This window comes from Crassostrea angulata, chromosome 3, assembly GCF_025612915.1.
Source record: "Crassostrea angulata isolate pt1a10 chromosome 3, ASM2561291v2, whole genome shotgun sequence".
In the NCBI taxonomy this organism is placed as follows: Eukaryota; Metazoa; Mollusca; class Bivalvia; order Ostreida; family Ostreidae; genus Magallana; species Magallana angulata.
The window spans coordinates 8,443,584-8,465,940 of record NC_069113.1 but is presented as its reverse complement, the minus strand read 5'-3'; the positions used below and the strand labels follow the sequence as shown (position 1 = coordinate 8,465,940).

The following is a 22,357-nucleotide window of genomic DNA, read 5'->3' as shown; positions in this document are numbered from 1 at the left end:
ATAAGCTAACAGGGGCGTTTTGACTAAGAAATCTTGGAAATTTTTCATACTTTCGAATGAACATCGTTTGGATCCTGAGGTATTTATAAATATCAAACAATTAAGCCAAACGTGAATCCAAAATATCTTGGGACAGAGTATAACCGACATCGGAAAGCGGATCAAGAATCGTCATATGTAAACACGCCTTTATATGGGGTTCAGAATGGTGTTTAAAGAAAATTCAGAGACAAATGAAAAGATGATAAGATCTAGTAAAACAAAGAACATCGTTTAAAAAGGGTACTACAGTAGGGGAAACACCTTTTCCTCCGAGATACTAACTCCTTAAAGAAGCCTTTTTCTATCTAGAGTACAAATAAGAATTTTTACTTTTGCATTTGAGAGAGAGAGAGAAAGAGAAACAATACAGTATTTAGTTTTATTTAATCAGTAGTTTATGTACTCTGTATTTGTGAAAAACGACAAAGTGTCAGCTGATGTTATCTCCTTGAAGGCCTCGTAAACGGCGACTTTATAGTGTGATGTATTTATCTCCTTTCATAATTTTCTTTATTTTGCGAAACACAATTTCAACAGGGTTGAGGTCAGGAGAATATGTTGGTAGAAAAAAATATTCGACACCCACTGTTGGCAAAAAGTTGCGAAGCTCCCTCTCTGCCCTGTTATGGTGAATTGCTGCGTTGTCAGCTATCAAGACATCCCCTGGAAAACAGGTTCACCCTCGTCTGTAAAGCTTTGTGCGGCCTCTGCAATGAACTGAACATATTCCGTACCATTTGAAGGTCCATCGAAGATTTTTACATATTTAACCCCACTCATTCCAACTACTGCATTTACAGTGCATTTGCATGAGGATTGTACCGAGTTAATTCTATGCATGGACGGCCCTTAACTGAATGACCGTAATTATTTTGCCCATCCGTAAGTTTAATTCCCATTTCATCCATGAATTTTAGAGTGAATGGATCTTTCTGATTGATATGATTGATATAATGCTGCGTATAATTCATATTCTGTGGAGTGAATCGGTTTTTATTTATTTTTGATATTCGTTCATGGGTCATATTCAAGTCCTTTTTCAGTGTTACAGAAATGGTACTTAAAGCCACGGTCTCTATAGAATTTGAATTCTTCAATAGTTCGTCTCTAACAGTTGTCAAGGGCATTGATGGTCTAACATGCTTCAAAAAACGGACGTACTCCAAATCTTCTTCCAACACTTTCTTTTTTTCTTCCTCGGTTAGTTTGAACTGGTACTTTTACGCACCCTTCATTACAATAATAAGTCCAGTATTTAGTAATTGTGGTAGGGCTTACTCTAAACTGTCGAGATGCGGTTTTTGGCAATCCTCGGGGTAAAGAGTATTCTCCAAGCCGCGCACCATTGCTTTCCAAATAGCCTATTATACTTCTCCGATAGTCAATTCCCGTTGGAATTCCCTTCTCATACACCCTTCCTGCATTAGTTCTTCTGTTGACTGTTAACATGCCTTTAAAATCAAATGTTATAAAGTTGATAAGAATATACAGTTGATAAAAGGGGAATCGTACAGGAAATGTTACCGTCAACACCTACATGTATTATATGTATCCCATATATAATGTAACAATAATATCTGTTTTTTGTTTTAAAATATTTTTATATGTCCGTGTCCAAAGAATTCCCAGATTTTCGCCTGTCTTATTGTATTATATTTATGTCAAACTGGCAGACATTTTTTTCTTCAAATCTTGCTAGAAAAATAAACACATCAGATGTAGAAATTGTAGCGATTTCCTCATTCTAATAAGAACTGCTGAAATACATACTTGATTAATAAATACTTTTTATGCAAATCGCATATAATCATTTTTTTGTGTATCTGAAATAACATAAAATAGAAGAGGATAGTATATATTGGTCGTGATCTGCGACGATGTAATAATTTATTGATATAAATTCTTTCAGTTATAATAAGCTAGCGCCCCCACCCCCACCCCCCCCAAAAAAGAAACTTTTTTCTCGCATCTGACTTTTTTGCCACCTCACCTTTTAGGATCATATCACAAAAACTGAAGTGAGTGAAATTGAAGTCATAGGTACTGCGCACCCCCCCCCCCCCCTCCCGGATTTCATAATTCTCGAATTCTCGAATTTCCCTCTCGTTTTTTGGCTTGTCAAGATTTTCCGGATGAGTCTGCCCCCCCCCCCCTCCCCCCAAATTTCAAAAATGATACCAAGTGCCTAGAATGGAGGCTTTGTCATTGCCTAAATTCATGACATGACGTCATGTAATAAAAGGCGGTCATGATCTATCTAAAAATCGCCTTTAATGATAATCAACTTAACGACAGACAAAAAGATGTCGGAGATGACCATGTGGCCTGTGTTTAATTACTGTTATAATCAAAGATAAATATCTAAGGTTTGCTAATGAAAAATCTCTCACCTCGCCCTCGTTCTCTTACTATACCTGCAAGTTTGCAATAAAGGTTAAAGGTCAGGTTTTATTTATGGAATCTCTACAATATAGCGGGAACTTTATTGTAATTTGGTTGGTCAATCAGATTGTGCACGAGATTTTAGCATTCATTCGGACACTATTTGTAAAAATTATGGCGTTCTCGAAAGCAGTACCGAATGCAGGTGATGAGATCTATTTAAAGATTCATTATTTGTATTATAATGAAAATCGTGTCTCGCCCATTTCTATAGAATTTACTGAGCTGATGTCCCTTGGATACATCGGACTGGAAGCTGTCATACAGTCTCAGATTAAATACATCAGCCGGATGCCGACTCCGCGAATGTCATACAAGGACAAAGAAGGGGATTATGTCAACATTTCTCAAGCCAATTTCTCAAAATTTCTCAGAACCGTTCGCACATCAAGTTCTGATGAAGTTCCTGTTGTTAATATCAAAGTATCCGAAGGAACTTCCCCCAGGACATTTCCAGTCACCTACCATTGGTATTCCGCGATCCGGAGAAACGCCTGCTCGCAAGGAGTTGACTTCTCCGACACAGACACCTACAGATACTAATCCGGGAAGTGATACATGTGGGGATGAAGTTCTCGATCTATTTACTTATCGATCATCAATCGAACAGTCGATAAACGAGTTGCATGACGACATGAAAGAACTTCAGACAGAAGTTGAGAGCGCGAGGGAGTATGTGCAGAGAATGCAGGAAAAATATTGTAGGGCCCCCGCTCAAACCATTGGCAATGGTAAACAATGTGGAAATTGTCACTTGCGACTTGACCATACCGCGCGACAGTGCCATATTGAAAAATGCGTGACAAGCCAGCAGTGTGGGGATGTAAGTAAACACCCGGAAGAGAAGTCTATCCTGGAAGGTGCGAATGATCATCTAAAACGACTAGAGAAAAATTTGCGAGAAAAAAACGTTGGATTTAGAGATGAAGCAGAAGGCAATCGATTCTGTCAAAATTCTTTTAGCCATGCAGAAGATAAGAGGCCATTTGATCAATAGTAATAAAGAAAAATACCTGCTGAAAACATCGAATGGAAACTATGTACCAAGATCGGGTCTTGTTAATATTGACACTGCGAAACTGGAAAAATATTTTCAAGGCAAAGTTCCGGATAATGTCGAATTGGTTGCCAAAACCTTTCAAATGATTATAAACAATTTCGACAGCGGACGCCCAAATGCTAGGTTAAAAACCCTGCTCGACCTATTTTGGAGGCAAATTCTGTTCGATTCCCATCAGCAGCACTGGGAAGGCCTCCAAGTCCTAGAGTATCATGTCTCTGGGGTTAGTAAATGCTTCAAAAATATGTATTTTTAAAGAAAGTTATTTAAGAAAACATTTATTATTTACAAAATAAAGGTGCATGCAGTACAATAACTGCTGATTGAATCAGAAAGATGTATTTTGTTGCATTTTTTATACACAAACGAAAAATAAATAATTTTGACAAACCCAAGTTAATTGGTAATTATTAATCATTTTTATTTCAGATGAATCTGTGCCGCAAAAGAAGAGGCGTTAACTAACGTTTCATGTACGAAGAGTGGTAATTAAATATATATTTACAGTTGTTGTGTTTCGTTATTTCATTGTCTGGTAAATTGTTGACATATCGTGCATAATTAAGTATGCTCAAGCAGCCAATCAGCAGTAACCTAAATCTACCAATAAGAAAGTTTTGTGGTTGGGGACGGGCTTTGTTATGCTTGATGCAGCTGTCAAAACTGAACGTGACGCTATTGGAAAAACCTCACCAAAACCGAATTGATAATATTTAGATAAAATCAAAGATATACCACTGCATTTATCTATCTAAGATGCAAATAACTTTACCGATATTAGGCATACCGCATCAATTTTTTTTTTTACATTTTGGTATAAATATTTGAACAATGCTAAAAGAAAAACAAATAATTTCAATAGATATTGTAGAATGTTACTTTCAACTAGTTGGGCCTGAAAACCAAAGGCTGAATTTCATATTCATAGCAATTTGTGCTTTTTCGTTTTCTCACTTTTTAAGATTTGAAATCTACGTTTGTTAATATTAGAAAAATTATCTCCCTTGCGCCGAACAGTATTTCAACCAATGAAATAAATGTAAATTTTCACATCATGTGTTTTCAACCAATCACAAAGGAAAGGAAGTGCACAACCCGGAGACAAAAAATTATTTCAACTCTTTATACCGTCTTCCAAGGAAGACGGTAATCAAGTGCTTGGACTTAAGGTAGTTGGTGTCTAACAGCAATGTGACGTAGGCCTGTCTGTTTCATTGTTGGCCACTCGGTCATTGCTTTTTGAAATCAGCAACATTTGTCTGGCTTTTGAGCTAAGACTACGCAATCGGTGTATATTTCACTTGAAACCAGCGTCATTGTTTAGACGCAAGAAATAGATAGTTACGTCTTACTGAAAGTCCAAGACCTTGTTAAAATGGTTCTATAACAAGAGCTTGGACTTTGGCCCGGGTAGTTGAGTCAAACGGCAATGTGACGTAGGCCTGTCAATTTCATTGTAGGCCACTCAGGCATGGCTCTTTGAAATCAACACTGTCTGGCTTTTGAGCAATGACTACGCAATCGGTGTATATTTCGCTTCAAACCAGCGTCATTTTAACTTGTTTTGATTTTTGACGCAAGAAATATAGATCGTTACATCCTACTGAAAGTCCAAGGTCTTGACGACTGCAGGATGCCAGCAGGCACTTAGCATCGTTTTTTTAAAGGGGGGTGGGGGCAAAATAACTTGATAAGCAAAAAAAAGAAAAAGGCAATTCCCAAAATCATGAAAATTCCAATCCGTGCCGTGGGGGTAGCGTGCGTAGTACGTTGTGTTAAAAATGGGTGCCCCCTACCCTCCACTTTTGTTGGAGCATGTAATATATGACACTGAAAATAAGGGATTTTAATTGGATTGAGTTGAAGTTACAATGAAAACTACCCGCACTCAACCCCCACCCCCTCACCACGGATTAGGATTTTCCTTCAAGATTTTGAGAATTCCCCCTGTTTTTGAATGAAGATAATACGTGATTGAATATCCTTTCCTAATTCCTTAATATTTCTTAATATAACAAAAACAATTTAAAAATTTGATTGTTTATCTTCCGCTTTCGAGCTTACATGCAATTATTTGAATGATACACGCATGTGCATTCCTAAAATAAAATGAAATTATTTAATTTCAAGTGATAAACATGCACAAGATCAAAGAAAAAGACTGAAATTTCTTCTTAAATAATAAACGTTCTGTTTGTGAATTTATGATCAGCAGTGAAAATTAAAATTCGTTCTTTAAAACATAGCCTCATCGATCCATGCATGCTTCCACTGAGTAATTTTGTTTAGTTCAAGTTCAAGTTATGTATTAAAAACATGTACATGGGTATAAAGTCACTAGTAAAATTAAATGGTATTGCCTCTATTTTTTTTTTAATGTAACGTAGGTGTAAGACAAGGAGAAAAACCTTTCCCCTTTTTTATTCTCCTTGTACATCAACGACCTAGAAAACTTTTTTTTTGGAAAATAACATTTTTGGTTTGCAACGCATAAGTAATGAAATCGTAAACGAGTTATCATTACATTTGAAACTTCTTATTTTATTTTACGCTGACGATACCGTCATAATGGCGGAATCTATGGAAGACTTTCAAAGGTCCTCAACGAATTTTATACATATTGTACTCGGTGGAAACTTAATGTTAATGTTAATAAAACAAAATAATGGTTTTCTCCAAAGGTGCAACATCGAAAAAGCTTTTTTTATTATAAAGGAGAAGTTATTGAAAATGTTAAAGAATTCATATACCTGGGTATCGTTCTGTCAAGAACTGGTTCATTTACGAAAGCAAAAAAGCATTTCAAAAGGCCATGTATGGTGTTATAAGAAAAATTAGAAATTTTAATTCACCAGTAAATAGGCAATTTGATTTGTTTAATAAGGTTTTTTTTTTTGTTTTGTTTTTTTTTTTATTTGCAATTTTTTGTAATTACAATTTTCACATTCATACATACACAAACACACCACAGATTATAAGTAATTATACTATAAAGTTGATACAATCAGGAAAAAAACCTGTATGACTTCTGCTCTAGATCTTGTATATATTAAACATTACAGAAAAGATTTTTCCATTCAGACCATATTGTATTCTGTTCGTAAAAAAAAGAATTTCTAATTGCTAGACAACTTTCAATTTCATTACTATAAAGTAAATGACACATTAGTCCAGCAATGTTTGGGGTTTTTTTTATTACAAAGACATTGAAAAATATACTGTTTGGTAAATAAAATTAGAAAGTTAATGACTGTATTTGACTTTGAGAGAGGAGCCTCTCCGAATAATATATTGATTACATTAAAACCAACTCTCTTCGAGACAGTATTGTAAATATGCATACTCAAACTATTCCAGATAGCAAGTACAGTAGGACAAGATGTGAAAATATGTTCAATGGTTTCAACTTCACTCTTGCAGAAAGTACAAGTATCATTATCAACTAATTTTAGCTTTTTCAAGTATGCTTTAACTGGAAGAAGTCTATGTAATGTTCTATATTGTAACCATTGTATAGAAGAGTCTTTAGTGACCTTGAAACATATTTTAAACACATCCTGTAAAATTAATTCAGGGTATCCTCTTTGTACAATAGTGGAATTCCATCTTCTAATTGATGTTGGTAAAATACCTACTGTATTAGTATTAATTAGTTTGTAAATATGCTTGGTACATTTCTTGTATAAAAGAATTTCAACACAATGAAAAGGAACAAAAGGACCAATGCTATGGCTGTAGGTTTCCTTACAGAACTTTGAACCTTTTACAAACTTTGCTACAGCACTGATCATACTGTTGTATTGCATAAAACATTTTTCAAAATTGAATTTCTTTTCAAAATCAGATTTTGATAGAAATGATCCATTTTCATATAAAAAGTCTTTCACAATTTTAACACCTCTTCTGTACCAGTCTTTATAAAACACAGGCTTATTATCCACCTTAATTTTAGAATTAAACCAAACTGGAACATATGTTATGTAATCATTTGAAATTCGACTTTGGTTAAAATGTGTATTCAATACAATAAGCCATGACTTCAGAACATCTCTCCAAAAAGTGTTGGTACAGTTGTTCAAAAGATTTTCAGTAAGGTTGTTTTACCAGTTTTATTGTACGGCTGCGAAATTTGGGGCTTTGAAAATCTATATATTGTTGAACGTGTACATATGAAAACAGTACTTAATTTAAGAATAAACAATACCAAATTTTATGATATATGGAGAAACAGGGCGCTACCCGTTGTATATTAATGTTTAAACAATAATAATTACATATTTGGGAAAAATGCTAATAAACCATGAGAACAAAATTGTACATACAGTGGACAGATATTCATTTTTACAACATTTTAATAGCGATTGTAAAAGCCCATGGATATATTGTATTCAACGAATTTTGAACATGTACTGGCTACAATATGTCTGGCAGAACCATAATTTTGTCAATATAGAATGGTAATCTGCTACTGTAAACCAAAGATTAAACGACCAATTTATGCAAATATGGTCCAATGATATAAATTGTTCTTCCAGAGGTCATGTGTATAAAATCTTAAAACCATGTTTTGGCTTTGAGAAATATCTTGATATTTTACCTGTAAAACTAAGAAAAAAATTCATTAAATTTCGTACATCAAACCATCGTTTCCCTGTAGAGACAGGCAGATGGTATAACATTCCTTTGAATGAAAGGCTATGTCTTTTGTGTAATAAAGGTCTCATTGGTGATAAATTTCATTATATATTAAAATGTTCGGCCCTAGAAGAAATAAGGAAAAAAATACATAAACACAAAATATTGGAAAAGACCAAATTTTTTTAAGTTCTCTGAACTTATGACTAATTGCAATTGTAAATCGCTAAGAAAATTGTGTGTATTTATTTCAAATATTTTTGATGCTGTTTGCTCCTCTTTGTTGTTTTCCTATTTTGTTCCTTTATACCAAAATCTTACATAAGTAGTGATTTATAGTCTGTCCTTTTTTATTTATATTTTTTCCCTGTATGAAAATGTACCTCTGACGATTTGTATTTATGTGTATTATATATACATTGTATGTTCCTCTTGTACCAAATTATTTGGTTTGAGCGAATAAACTGAACTTGAAATTGATTTAGTGCTAATTATTTCTAATTAGACCTAGGCCGCCGGACATTAAGGTGCCACCTGTAATGAAATCAATTATTAATCCTGAGTAATCCTTTTAATAAATTATCTATTATGTCAAGAGAATATTTTAATATTGAAAATGCCAAAAATGACCAATTTGATGAAATTTTGGTAGATGGTAGATGACCTGACATTTTTAAGCAATGAAACTGAAAGAAACAACGAAGACAAACATCAAAATGCATATGGTAAAACAATGCTATTAAAAATGTGTAAAGCAAACAAGATGCTACTTGTAAATGGGCGCATTGGTGATAATTTATCAGGGAGGCTAACATGTAAAGGTTCGAGAACCGTTGATTACTTTCTTCGTGATTATTCTACTTATAAATATATGTCGAATATGAGAGTTCTTGAACAAAGCAAACTTTTTTCTGATTGTCATACACCTATTATATTGTATTTAAATCTACAGCGAAATACAAATTAAAGGTTGCATTGATTGTTTAGAAAAAAACCAAACCATGGGATCCTTCTAAAGAAAAAATATGTACAATCTATTGATACCGAACATCTTAGGTGGCAGGGGACAGTTTTTTTTATACAATTGTAGCCAAGGGATGCATGTCTTCGGAACTCTGTAACTAGAATTTCCTCAGTTCCCATTCAGCACAAATACCTTTAATTCACTCTTTATAAGGCCAATCACCAATTTCTGAAGAAAATTACTAATCAAAACCTGTAAAATTGTCTACATACTGACCCTTTCATATTTTGCTAATTTTTCATGATTTTTCAGCTTTTTAGCCCTCCCCCCGCTAATTCCCTGCAGAGGGTTGGCCTTCCGTACCGCGTGCATGTTGCACTATCCAGGGACGTATATACTAAGTATAGTATATACGTCCCTGCACTATCACATGTCACAAACTTACCGGTGTATAGTTTTCAATGTCCCATCCACCTACTTTTCGTGTTATTTTACCTCCCGTCTGTAACTTGCAATTTCACTGTGTAAAGTCAGCACAACAGTCATAGCCGCAGGTTTCGCATTTTACTTCTGATTCTCATGTACCTAAAGGTGCAAAACACAGTTTTATATGTAACGTTATAAGGACGTTTTCAGATGAGGGGCAAGCAAAACTGACCCCCATAAAATTAAATTGTTAAAATATGTTACATATATATTTATATATCAATAGAAAGATAAAATCGTGAATTTTGTAAATATTTAAAAATAATGCACATGTAACTTAATGCTAGAATTTATCTGGCACTCAAAACATGCGGAAAATAGACAAAAGGATGCCTCTAAATGCAGTACACCCATGCATTTTAGGCTCCCCCTAAAAGCAGAATGCAACCAAATCAGCCATTTTTATTTCTGTACATTTTCAAGAACAAGTCCTTAGGCATCATTTCATAGTATTTTCAGGGTACATTCGCCAGCTTTTTAAAGAGCTATGTTACCCGCAAAAAAATTCATGAAATTCTGCATGTGTAAAATCGGGATGTTTTTGGAGTTACCGCCCTTTATTTTAGAGTCTCACAAAATTAATTTTTAAAATTTTTCTACATACTTTTTTCATGTATTCGAAAGATAATTCACTATATTATGCAACTGAGAGATTAAAAATTTGATTTTCATGTATACCACATAAAAATAGCAGGAAAATCCCTACCCATCATGCTTTTCCTCAGAGAAAAACCCCCAGGATTTTATACGAAACTGTGTTTAGCTACCTAACATAAGGGGCATACATATTGCATAATACCGAGCGCAGCGAGAGGTGGGCGAAGCCCGCCTCGCGAAGCGAGGATTAATAGTAACACGTATATATAAGAAAATCAGTGAAAAATGAAAGTTTAATCAGGGGTACTAAGGCCAAAAAAATTTTCTTCCAGCCCTGGGCGCCGCCATATTGGCAGCCATTTTGTTTTTTAAAAGTTAGTTCGATCATTGATTGACTGGTACTTATCGATGTTTATTGCCCCTAAACTCGATTAAAATTTTCTAGTGTTTCAATAATAGGTAATTTGAATTAAAAGAAATAAAAGAGGACACCAGATAAGCTTCAAAAGTGCTTCAATCAAGAAACACGACTAGTTCTATGTATATCTTATCAAATTATCAGATGGAAAATAAAAACATTACCATCAAGAACTGAACTTTTAGATACTGAATAAAGTATTCGATTTTATTACCGCGTTATTTATTTGAATTAAATTGATAAACAATGAAAGAAGAAATTTTAAAAAAGTTCGGAATAACGTTACCTTCTTCGGCTATTTCCGAAGACAAAACGTGTATGTTTTACGTCTGAAACATGACGTCATAATATTGTGTAGACTGAGCACGCGACGTTTACTTAAACTTTAGCTAATGATTTGCGTAGGCAACCAGGCGGATCTTACTGAGTGCGTTCAAATAAATTTTGATCTACAAAAATCAAACTGCACTGTGTTATATCTGCGCTCGGTCCAACGGTCACACCGTTTACATATTATGTTTTACGGTGTGACCGTTGGGGCGAGCGCAGAAGGAGCCACACATATGTCATCATTGTTAAATGCAACCCGTGGACTTAACCAAACCAAAAAAAATTTGGCTTTGTCTCGAAAACTTTTACAACCGCAAGGAACCGGAAGATATCAAACTTTTATTCCAATGGTCCCTTTCTAGGCTTATACACTTACACAAAAAAATACCACTGAGCATTAATAAAATGTTAAACAGACTTATTAAAATATTTTGATAAACACAAAGCCGGTTTTTTTAAATTTTTTATCTCTACTTTACCTTTTAATAATGATCATTAAAATCAATAAATTGTGTGTCTGTGTTATTTCTCATTTTGTTCCTTGTTGTTACCGGTGTTTTAATTATTTTCCTGTGTGACATCAATTTTGTTTTTAATCTTTTTAATTTTTGTACGCTATATAAGCGTTGTAGACATATGTGCCCTCCCCCTCTTTTTAGTGTGTGATCTCCAATATTATTGAAAGGTTTGACCACATATGCAACTATAACAAATACATGTAGATATTTTTACAGTTTATTTTTTTTCTTTTATTTATTCATTACAAAATGACGTGGCTACACGTAGATCTAATAACGATTAGACTTTTCTTTTTTAATAATTTTTGTCACCTACCTAACGTATACAATGATTAGATCAATATGACAATAAATTTAGCATGGAACTTGCATGTGTATTTACTGAGCAAAAAAAAAATCATCAAAACAAAACTAATCAGCCAAAGAGTCACCGTTAATAGCGAGCGCAGTATCAGTATTAACGGTGACTCCCTATATACTGAGTACTTCCTACACGTTACATTCAGTACAGATGCTTGATCCACCTCTAAATGTATCGCAGGGATATAAAACGCGAGATCACTGTGACGTAATAGTTATCTTTTTGCGCTCGACAGTTTTCGTAAACTGTCGGACAAATTCGGGGAAGGAAATGACGTCATAGGTACAGTTTTTTACGTAAGCATATGTGTTGTTTACTTTAATGGTTTTAAACGGATTTTTTATTGTTAAATGAAAATGATGTATGCGATTTACAGGTAAGAATTTTCCTTAGAAACGCTTCCTGTTCCGCCATGTTGCTATGCACTGCAAAGGATCACTGGGATAGTAGAACGTTTTCACGCGGGTCCACAAAATTTTCTTTGAACAATGTGCAGATTTCAACTCGAATTTCCTCCGTTCGTACACGTTGTCTATGGAGCTCGCTACGCGAGCGGCGCTTCGCGCCGCCTCGCTGCGCTCGCTATCAATTTCAACAAGAGACACCCCTCTAACTAATGATAATCATTAAAAATCATTTCATGAATTTTAGCAACACTCATAAGCCTTCAAGTACAGCAACTCTCAATTTTACAAAAATATTGACGGTACTTTATTCGAAACTGTCCCTTGCTACCTTAGCAAACTTTTATTATTGTTAGATAGCAGTTGTGTTGAAAATACCACGGATGTTGTTATTAATGATATTGTCGAAATCCTTAATAATGTATAATTAAATAGATGCTGCTCAAATTGCCATAGGCTCAAGTATTGTTGGTGGAAAAATCAAATCTCAAAAATGCATACCAATTCAAAACCTTGGTTTACAAAAGTATGTCAAAAAGCTCGTACAAAATATCGTAAATGCGCTTAAAAAATATAAAGAAAATGAAAAAAAAACTACAAAAAAATCATTGATAAAGAGCAGCTGAAGTACAGAAACAAAATTAGTAAACATTTGAAAGATACTAAAAACAAAAAATCCTGAAGAATATTGGAAAGTAATAAAAGTATAACAAAAATAAAAATTGCAAAAATCAATTGGTATTGATAATCTTTATCAGTATTTCAGAGACTAGACCGGTATCCCGAAATAAGTGATGAAAATAATCACATGGTTGATACTGAAATTGCTAATTTACAGTATGAAGATTTTAATCACGATCTAAATAGTTATATTACCCAAGATGAAATAAAAAAAAACAATTAAGAATTTAAAAAATAATAAAGCCAGTGGGGAAGATGGGATAAGAAACGAATATATTAAAGCAACACAGCAGTTAATGTTGCCAGGTTATGAAAAGTTGTTCAATTTAGTTTTTTTGTCTGGTAAGATTCCCTCTATTTGGTTGGAGGGAAATATTATACCAATATACAAAACAAGGGTGTTAAAACCAACCCACAAAATTACAGACCAATTACTATACTATGCTGTATTGGAAAACTTTTTACCTCCATTCTTAACGAACGACATTTTCAGATGAATTTAATGTATTACATGAAAACCAAACAGGTTTTAGAAAAGAATATTCAACCATTGAAAATATTTTATATTCTATTCTAACTTTTAAGATTGAAGAAAAAGCTCTATTGTATGTTTGTAGATTTCTAAAAAGCGTTTGATAACGTATGGCGAAAAGCATTGTGGTTTAAACTATTATCCCATAATATTTGTGGCAAAATGTTTAATATTATTTTCAATATGTACAGTCAAGAATTGTTTATAATAATGAAACCTCTACTTTTTTTCATTGTGAACACGGAGTGAGGCAAGGTGAAAATATGTCAGCCTTCTTATTCTCTATGTACCTTAATGATTTACATGACTTTTTAATTGAGTTTCATGTTCACGGTTTACCAACTATAACTGACATGTTAGAAAATAAGTTAGATATTTTTTTCAAATTATTTGCTATATTATATGCAGACGACACTGTACTGTTAGCTGAATCTCCCAAGGAATTGCAAAGAGAGATAGATTGCTTTCATACTTATTGCATAAAATAGAACCTGAAAATGAATATCGATAAATCTAAAATAATAATATTTAGCAAAGGTAGGCAGAAAGAAAACATGCAGATAAAATATAACGATAAATTTATTGAAGTCGTTACTGATTTTAACTATTTGGTAATAGTGTTTAGCATAACAGGGTCTTTTAAAATTGCAATACAGAAATTAGCCGAAAAAGCTACAAAAGCATTATATGAAGTGCTAAAAAGGGGAGATTTCATAACCTATCAGACAGTGTCAACTAGATTTATTTTGACAAAATTGTCAAACCTATACTGTTATATGGATGTGAAGTCTGGGGGTTTTCAAATATTGTAATTATAGAAAGAAATCATCTCAAATTTTGTAAACTACCACTCCATTTAAAACAATCAACTCCAGATTTCATGATATATGGTAAACTTGGTCGATACCCACTTGAAATTCAAATTAAAACACGCATTATTTTTTATTGGTCAAGAATACTTACCGGAAAAGATACAAAAATTGCAAAGATATGATCTAGGAATTTGCATGAACCACGAATTTAGGGAGAAAATTCCTTGGGATGAAAAAATCAAACATATTCTAAATAATTGCGGTTTATCTTATTTATGGATTAATCAAACTATACATAACTCACAATGGCTAAAGGCAAAAATAAATCTCACGTTGATAGACCAATTCAAACAAAATTGGCAATCTATTCTGCAGTTATCCCCAAAAGCTCTAAATTATAGAATTTATAAAGAAGAGTTAAAATTTGAACATTATTTTGATACATTATCAAAAAAGATGCAATTATTTTTTGTAGATTTCGAACATGTAATCACCATCTACCCATTGAAAGTGGACGTTGGGCAAATATTCCTAGACATGAAAGATTCTGTGCTCATTGCAATAAGCGCGAAATAGATGGATTTCACTACATACTTAGCTGTAACTCGTTGCAGCAAGAACGCAATCAATGCTTATCAAATACAAATATAAAAATTAAAAATGCTATTAGTTTTAAATTTAAAATGGCAAGTACCAAACACTGTTCTTTGGGGAAATTATGTGCTTTTGTTAGAAAAATAAATAAAAAATGCTCCCCAGGTTAGAACCCCCATACTTCACATTTGTATTAACGAGTCAGAGTTGTATATGGCTCTCTCTCTCTCTCTCTTTTACGCATGCATTGTTAATTAGTAAGAAATACCTCATATTGTATCATTATAATCTCTGTGTACAATTGTGCAATGGTGTTGAGATTGAAATAAATGAATTGAATCGAGAGTAACTCTATTTATTCACTTATGTATGTCTTGCTTATAAAGTGGTCGTTATTCACATTGATCTTCAGTTGGAGACTGGACCTTGTATTGTCCATGCCGGCTGCATAGATCGTGTAGACTTGTGTATTTCTACCGGTCATAGTATTTTCACCCAACCGTAAGAGCAACAATTTATAAAACTTAAGATGTTTACACAGTTTACAAGACTATGTGCGGGTCTAGAGGGGGAGGAAGGTCTCCCTTGGAAAATTCAAATTTTCTTAAATTTACATAGTAAAATTACCAAAAAAGTAGGCCTCACACACCCCTCCGGGAAACATAGATATCCCTCAGATCCCCTCCCCCCGGAAAAAAATTTTTGATCCGCGCATGACGACCGTTATTACTAACAGCTGGAAGGCAACCAGTGATGTATTTGGATTTAGAGGGTTATTAAGATGATGGAACACCCCCTCCCCCAAGAGAAAGAAACAGCATATTGCCAATTCGGGGTTTAACCGTACAGGAGAACCCCCCCCCCCCCCTCCCCCGCCATCCATCTGTAGGAAAGATTTGAGAAGCACTTTCATATATTGTTTCAACGAGACAGGTATGTATACATGTAATTTGAGAACCCTCCCTTCTGTCGTTAAAAAATAATGAAGGCTTTTTAATCTGCACGTATACATGACTGTTTACATTTACACTTATAGCTGATAATATTAATTTCTTCCCTCATAAATCTAAATGACCCCTAAAAAAAAGGATGTTGTAACAGGTTTGAGTAACGTCAATCAGGACATTATGTATGTATAATATCTGTCATTGTGGGTACATGTTACGTCATGAATCACCTTTCGGTTATTCAACTTTAAATAGGATAGCTTATATTTATTACCAAATCAGGACTGACCTAAATGAACACAGGATATAACAATTTATTATAAACTTGGATCAAACTGGTAAAAAAAAAACTAAGTTCCATTTAATTTTATTGACCAGTAGACACATATTCCCAGACACCAACATTGAATTGCCTGAAAAAGTATTTTCTCATGGAGATTGAGATCATCGATATGGATTGTGTTGCTTTTTCCTTTCTCTTTTTCTATTTTTTGGCGTTTTTTTAGCGTATATTTAAAAAAAATATGTAAATTATGTAAGTTTATATTGCTTAATTACACAAACCTCCCGAGGTCATACGCATGATGTGAGAACATCACATTTGGGAATACTTCATGGATGTGTGTTATATGGCTATTCTGCAACTTTAAAAAGTACCAGTTCTGCACTTCTACAGTAAGAATTGCTTAAAGCAGACCCCCATACAAATCTCTCTCTCTCTCTCTCTCTCTCTCTCTCTCTCTCTCTCTCTCTCTCTCTCTCTCTCTCTCTCCCAGTGCGTGTAGAGGAAATGGACACGATAAACAGACCCTTTATCCCAGCCATTAAATACAACGAGACAGTGAATAAAACAGCGGGACTCATCCGAGTTTCCTTGTTGAGAAAGCGACTTCTAAATAAGGATATTTAACGCAAGGATATATGAGTCCTTTTTCAACAGGAAACTATTCACTTCCTGTGTGAAAACTGCTTTGCTGTGCAAGGACCATATCGTAAATCTGTTGTAAAATGGTAGGTTTTTTTCTTATAACTTAACTTTTCAAGCGATGTTTTTAATGCAAAACTTGTAATCATTTTTTTTTCTACTAATACTTGTATTTTTCTTTGTACTGATGTGAGTCATTAGAATTGACTTGGGAGCCGCCTACATTATAGGAGTTTTGTATGCGGAAGTTAACGTAGTACTAGATATATATATACATATATATAAACGTCAAATGAAAGATTTTCTTGCTTTTTTGTATTTTTGAACACGAATGATATATCGTTTTGGCTGCAGTCCTTTTCTGGGATAAAAGAAAGTTCATAAATTGCTCAAGGGGAGGGGTCACTAGATGTAATTGCTAGCTCTACAGATAGTCTTTCTGTCTTGAACTATTCAGTACATGTATATTTATATCTATTCCCGACTGAAAATTGGATTGGAGTTAAGAGACTGGATTTTAAAGTGATAAGTTAAGTTTCATACTGGTGACTTTTTCCTTCACAAACCCCTTTGACCATCGGCATACAATAAATATACTATTTTCCCCAATACTCGACTTCCCCCGTTTTTCATTTCAGAACGTTCGATAACTCGAACTTGACATCAATTTAAGTTTGCCTCTTAAAACAATTGAATTAATTTTCGATAGTTAAGGGTGAATCTTTGATGAATAGAGAAACACAGTGGATCTTCTCCCTTGGCTAGCGGAGATGCATTAAATAAAATTATGCACATCGCTAGAATAATTCCACTCTCACGTACAGAAAAGTTAAGAGAGGGTATGCCAGTAAGGCCAGGACTGTGAACTTAGGGTAATACTATATTGGAATGACTTGAATTCTACTGCGAACCGTACGCGCATAATTTACGTGCATGTAACAATTCGTGTTGTTATACTTTCATGTTAAATACTGAAATCTGATTGGTTAAGACGCAGTTAATAATATTTACTATTACCCTCAGCGTTAGCAACGCACTTGACAACGGGTAACATTAAAAAATATTACATGCGCGAAAATTATGCGCGTACGGTTCGCTGTAGAATTCACGTTATTCCTATATAAAAGCAGTAAAATTTTCTTAAAAATTTTAAAAAAGACATTCAGTATAACAAAATAAATAGTGCCTGTTTGGGAGGATAACAGTTGAAATTGACACCCCTCGAAAACCATTGTCAACCTCCGCTTCGCGTCGGTTGACAATGGTTTTCTCGGGGTGTCAATTTCAACTGTTACCCTCCCAAACAGGCACTATTTATATATTGTTATACTTTCATGTTAAATACTGAAATCTGATTGGTTAAGATGCAGTTCATAATCCGTTCTATTACCCTCAGCGTTAACAACGCGCTTAGCAACGGGTTACATTACAAATTGTTACATGCGCGAAAATTAAGCGCGTACGGTTCGCTGTAGAATTCACGTTATTCCTATATAAAAGCATTAAAATTTTCTTAAAAATTAAGACATTCAGTATAACAAAATAATTAGTGCCTGTTTCAACTGTTACCCTCCCAAACAGGCACTATTTTTATATTGTTATACTTTCATGTTAAATACTGAAATCTGATTGGTTAAGACGCAGTTAATAATATTTACTATTACCCTCAGCGTTAGCAACGCACTTGGCAACGGGTAACATTAAAAAATGTTACATGCGCGAAAATTATGCGCGTACGGTTCGCTGTAGAATTCACGTTATTCCTATATAAAAGCAGTAAAATTTTCTTAAAAATTTTAAAAAAGACATTCAGTATAACAAAATAAATAGTGCCTGTTTGGGAGGATAACAGTTGAAATTGACACCCCTCGAAAACCATTGTCAACCTCCGCTTCGCGTCGGTTGACAATGGTTTTCTCGGGGTGTCAATTTCAACTGTTACCCTCCCAAACAGGCACTATTTATATAATACTACATGTAGGCGGTCCATGACTCGGCTGAAAAAGTTACAAGTACATGTATAATAAAGCCCATAATTACTGGACAATGGTACATGTAATATTAGTGTCCTCCAGGAGAATTTTCATTGGTTCATACCTTTGATATCGTAGCAGCAGTTGTCCTAAGCCGTGCCCCGAAAATAGTTGCTGTTTTGGGAAACTGTAATTTTGCCCCTTCCTCATAGTCATAAAAAGATGCTTTGTATTCAACATTAGATTAAAAATATTATATACATGTACATTTGGTTTTCCTAATTCACGTGTCTCTATTCTATACAGGAAGTAGATAAACAATTTGTATACGTGTCTGCATTTATAAAACATATGTACATGTATATGTGTAGGTTAATTACTGTATCACCATGATATCATTATATTTATTGAATGAAAACTTAAACTAATGAGGAAAAAAAAATGGTCAGAACAATGGAAAGGTCGATATTGTTGAAATTCTGAACAGAATTCAGGGAGGCTAGAAGCAGGCTGTTTTTACCTCTGGACGAGGAAGAGTTTGTTGAATTCTATTTATATATAATTTGCAATTTAATCAAAGTTCAGCAAAATGCTTGTGATTTTTAATCTATAACGATGATAAGTTAGTAAACTATGCAAGTATGTATGAAGATGATCTTCTTAATTGGATCTACTGTAGCGGATGTAAAAGATCAAAATAAACACTTCATAACTTGGCATAAGTACATGTATCAACAAGAGGCACTGTAAACTGACGTAATTTTGTGACTTACTTGATTTTGCAGGCTTCAGGCGTTGCACTGACTGACGAATGTCTCAATGTTTACTTGGATCTTCAGTCCAAAAAGAAATACCGGTACATCATTTACAAACTAAGCGACGACTTCAAGGAAATAGTGGTAGATTTTGCTGCGCCGCGTGATGACTCCGAAGACGGTAATTGTAAACCAAATTTACTTTTCCAGCAATATGAGAGCATTTCCAACAATCATAATTCATTCTCTCTCTCTCTCTCTCTCTCTCTCTCTCTCTCTCTCTCTCTCTCTCTCTCTCTCTCTCTCTCTCTCATTAGAAACGTAAATAACAAGGGAACATTATAATTCAGTAAAAGAGGCCTACGATGAGTTCTGTGGGAAGCTGTTTGCAGCAGCAGATGCGGGTAAGGGCCGTTACGGTGTGTTCGATGTGCATTACCAGATCGACAGCCGAGAGCTGGACAAAGTCGTCTTTATCACGTGGTAAGTCTCAGTCTCCTCCACCAATATGGTGGTTCTATTTAGAGAAGTGGACAGGCATAACCCTTGCATCCACTGTGTATAATAATTTCTTTATACAGAATATGGATGCTTCCAAAATAAACATTGTATTAGAAATTGTGTTTGAATTGTCTCTCTTGTTATATTAATTCCGGTGATTTATTTATTCTCATTTTGTGTGCCTTTCTAAAGGGTGACGGATAGTCTTCCAATCAAACAGAAGATGTTGTATGCCAGTAGTAATAAAGCCCTGAAAGCCAAGATGACGGGAATCCACACGGAGATACAGTGTAACGACGCCACTGACCTCAAGCTAGAAAACGTCATTGCCAAGTGTCGCCAGAAGAGCTACGAGTGATTACTCGGGGACTGTAGATCCTTCTCTAGATTAGCCTTTTTCTAATTAATATGTGACGCAAATATTATTTAAATTTAACACTTTTGGTTAATAGAATAAAGTAGATGTTCCTTGAAATTTGTGAAAGCTGTAACAATAACAACAATGACAACAATCTGTATTTTGTTTTTTGTTGGAATTTTTGCAGTGTAGTTTATTTTCTATTTTGTGAAAAAGAAAGGACACGTTTTGTTGCAATCATAATACGCTATTCCAATTTTATTCTTATCCATATTAACGGTACCAACAGCGTGTTTAAGCAAAGAAGGAAAATATTGTAACGATTAAAAGAATCATTTCTCTTAGTTCTGTTGTGTCATATTGATTCAGAAATTAAAAAAATGAAGGCGTACATGATTCAAAAAATTAAATTGGACCAATATATAAACATCATTCGATCGCTGAAATGAGAATGATCTGCAGGTATGCCTCAATAGGTCTGATATAATTGAAGTCGTGTATTTATTGGTAATCAATAACGTCCCCCATTGTCTGCTGCGTAAGAAGCATAAGCCTCATTAATCCGCCATTTCCCCTCTCTTCAACCCGCTCATATGCGAGCATTTCTCACATCTCCCAGACCAATAGATTCATCAAAACCCTAATGATCAAACGACTAATCAATGAGGATTTGTTCACTTCGATAATAGTATACAAATTTGTGTTAAAAAGATAGAGAAATAAAAACTTTCATTTTTTACAATTCTACATACAGGAAGTAGGTCCTTCAGCTTCCGGTGAACACCGGCACGCACAGAGACGCGTGTCTGACAAACTGCTAATGATACTTTCTTACTGAATTACTTACCAGCGCTTAGCATTCGATAGCCGTATATTATTACAATTATTATAATTCATATTCCACGGAAACGTACGTAACAGACCGAACACATGTCTGAAGTTTCTTACTGTGGATTTGACCATTTAAATCTGACTTGCTACTTCAGGTATCAAATATATGTACAGATCAACACAAATTTCACAAGGCAAAACTACACTCAACAGTCAGACATCTATATTTTTGTACCACATTTCTCTTCATTTAGGGATCTCTCCGAGATATTCCATATCTTGGATTTCTTTAATTACGACTTATGGATGTTGTACCTTAACCATTTTTTAAGTATCAAGAAAAACAATATATATATATTGCTCAGTTTCGTGGACTGAGTTCATATTTTTTTTTAATTTGGATTTTCCTGTAGAAGAAATCAAAAGAAAAAGTAGCAAACAAGCCGCGACATGACATCATTCATTTTATAAAATACAATTTTTGTTTTAAGATTTAGGTGAATTGAAAATGTCTGGATAAGGAATATTTTATATCTCTTATATATATTGAATACCACAAAAATGCATTTCTATGATTTAATGAATACAAAGTTTATTAAACGCCAGCAAGCGATTCAGTAAATATTAAGGCTGTTGCATGGGATGAAAACAATATAACTCTGTCATCCTCATGCAGTCTTAGGGAAAACATGTAGCATTGGAGTACAAGGCTATTGGCGAGTATGTAAAAATGAATTCTAACGTTAATGGGCGTCGAAAAGGACATTTTGTTCAAGGATTACAAAGAAGGAACATCACAGTGTAACCGTTTATAGATCTGGGGTATTTGAAGTCAAGACCATACCGCTGATAGGTACGTACTCTATATCAGGTAGATGACATAATATTTGAAATCAAAACATATTTCATCTTGTATTTAAAAGTAGTTGCCTGTTGTGTCATTGAGCGTGATTGGTAACAGTCACCTTGATAAAAGTTTCCACGTCTTTACAATGGTGTCACACAAATTCAGACTCAAAGAAACCTTGATCTAACTAACTGCGGAACCGGAAGCGAGGAACCAAATTTCAAGACCTCAACGGAGATGAGAGACAATATCGATGAAGATTTAATAAATAAAAGTGAACAACCTTGACCAAGTTGACAGTCTAAAGTTAACATATTTCTGATGTATGCAGGCATAACTAATAA

General features: G+C 34.3%; 2 protein-coding genes across 2 annotated transcripts; both read left to right on the top strand.

The window, feature by feature from the left end:
- Window positions 1-2,811: 2,811 nt before the first annotated feature.
- On the top strand, window positions 2,812-3,738 carry LOC128175086 (uncharacterized). Its single transcript, XM_052840498.1, has one exon. It carries the CDS (start codon window positions 2,819-2,821, stop codon window positions 3,479-3,481), a length of 663 nt encoding a protein of 220 aa, XP_052696458.1. The 5' UTR covers window positions 2,812-2,818; the 3' UTR covers window positions 3,482-3,738.
- Window positions 3,739-16,675: 12,937 nt separating this feature from the next.
- Window positions 16,676-20,679, top strand: LOC128178926 (uncharacterized). Its single transcript, XM_052846360.1, has 4 exons — window positions 16,676-16,834; window positions 19,507-19,657; window positions 19,827-19,959; window positions 20,170-20,679. The coding sequence occupies exons 1-4, from the start codon at window positions 16,832-16,834 to the stop codon at window positions 20,333-20,335; spliced, it is 453 nt and encodes a 150-aa protein (XP_052702320.1). The 5' UTR covers window positions 16,676-16,831; the 3' UTR covers window positions 20,336-20,679.
- The last annotated feature ends 1,678 nt before the right edge of the window (window positions 20,680-22,357 follow it).

Excerpts from the sequence above, each read along its gene's own strand:
- LOC128178926 (XM_052846360.1), top strand. Across the intron at positions 19,658-19,826 it reads GCGTGATGACTCCGAAGACG|TAAAAGAGGCCTACGATGAG; the intron begins GTAATTGTAAAC and ends ATTATAATTCAG. Across the intron at positions 19,960-20,169 it reads AAAGTCGTCTTTATCACGTG|GGTGACGGATAGTCTTCCAA; the intron begins GTAAGTCTCAGT and ends GCCTTTCTAAAG.
- LOC128175086 (XM_052840498.1), top strand. The coding sequence starts at position 2,819 with ATGTCAACATTTCTCAAGCCAATTTCTCAAAATTTCTCAGAACCGTTC.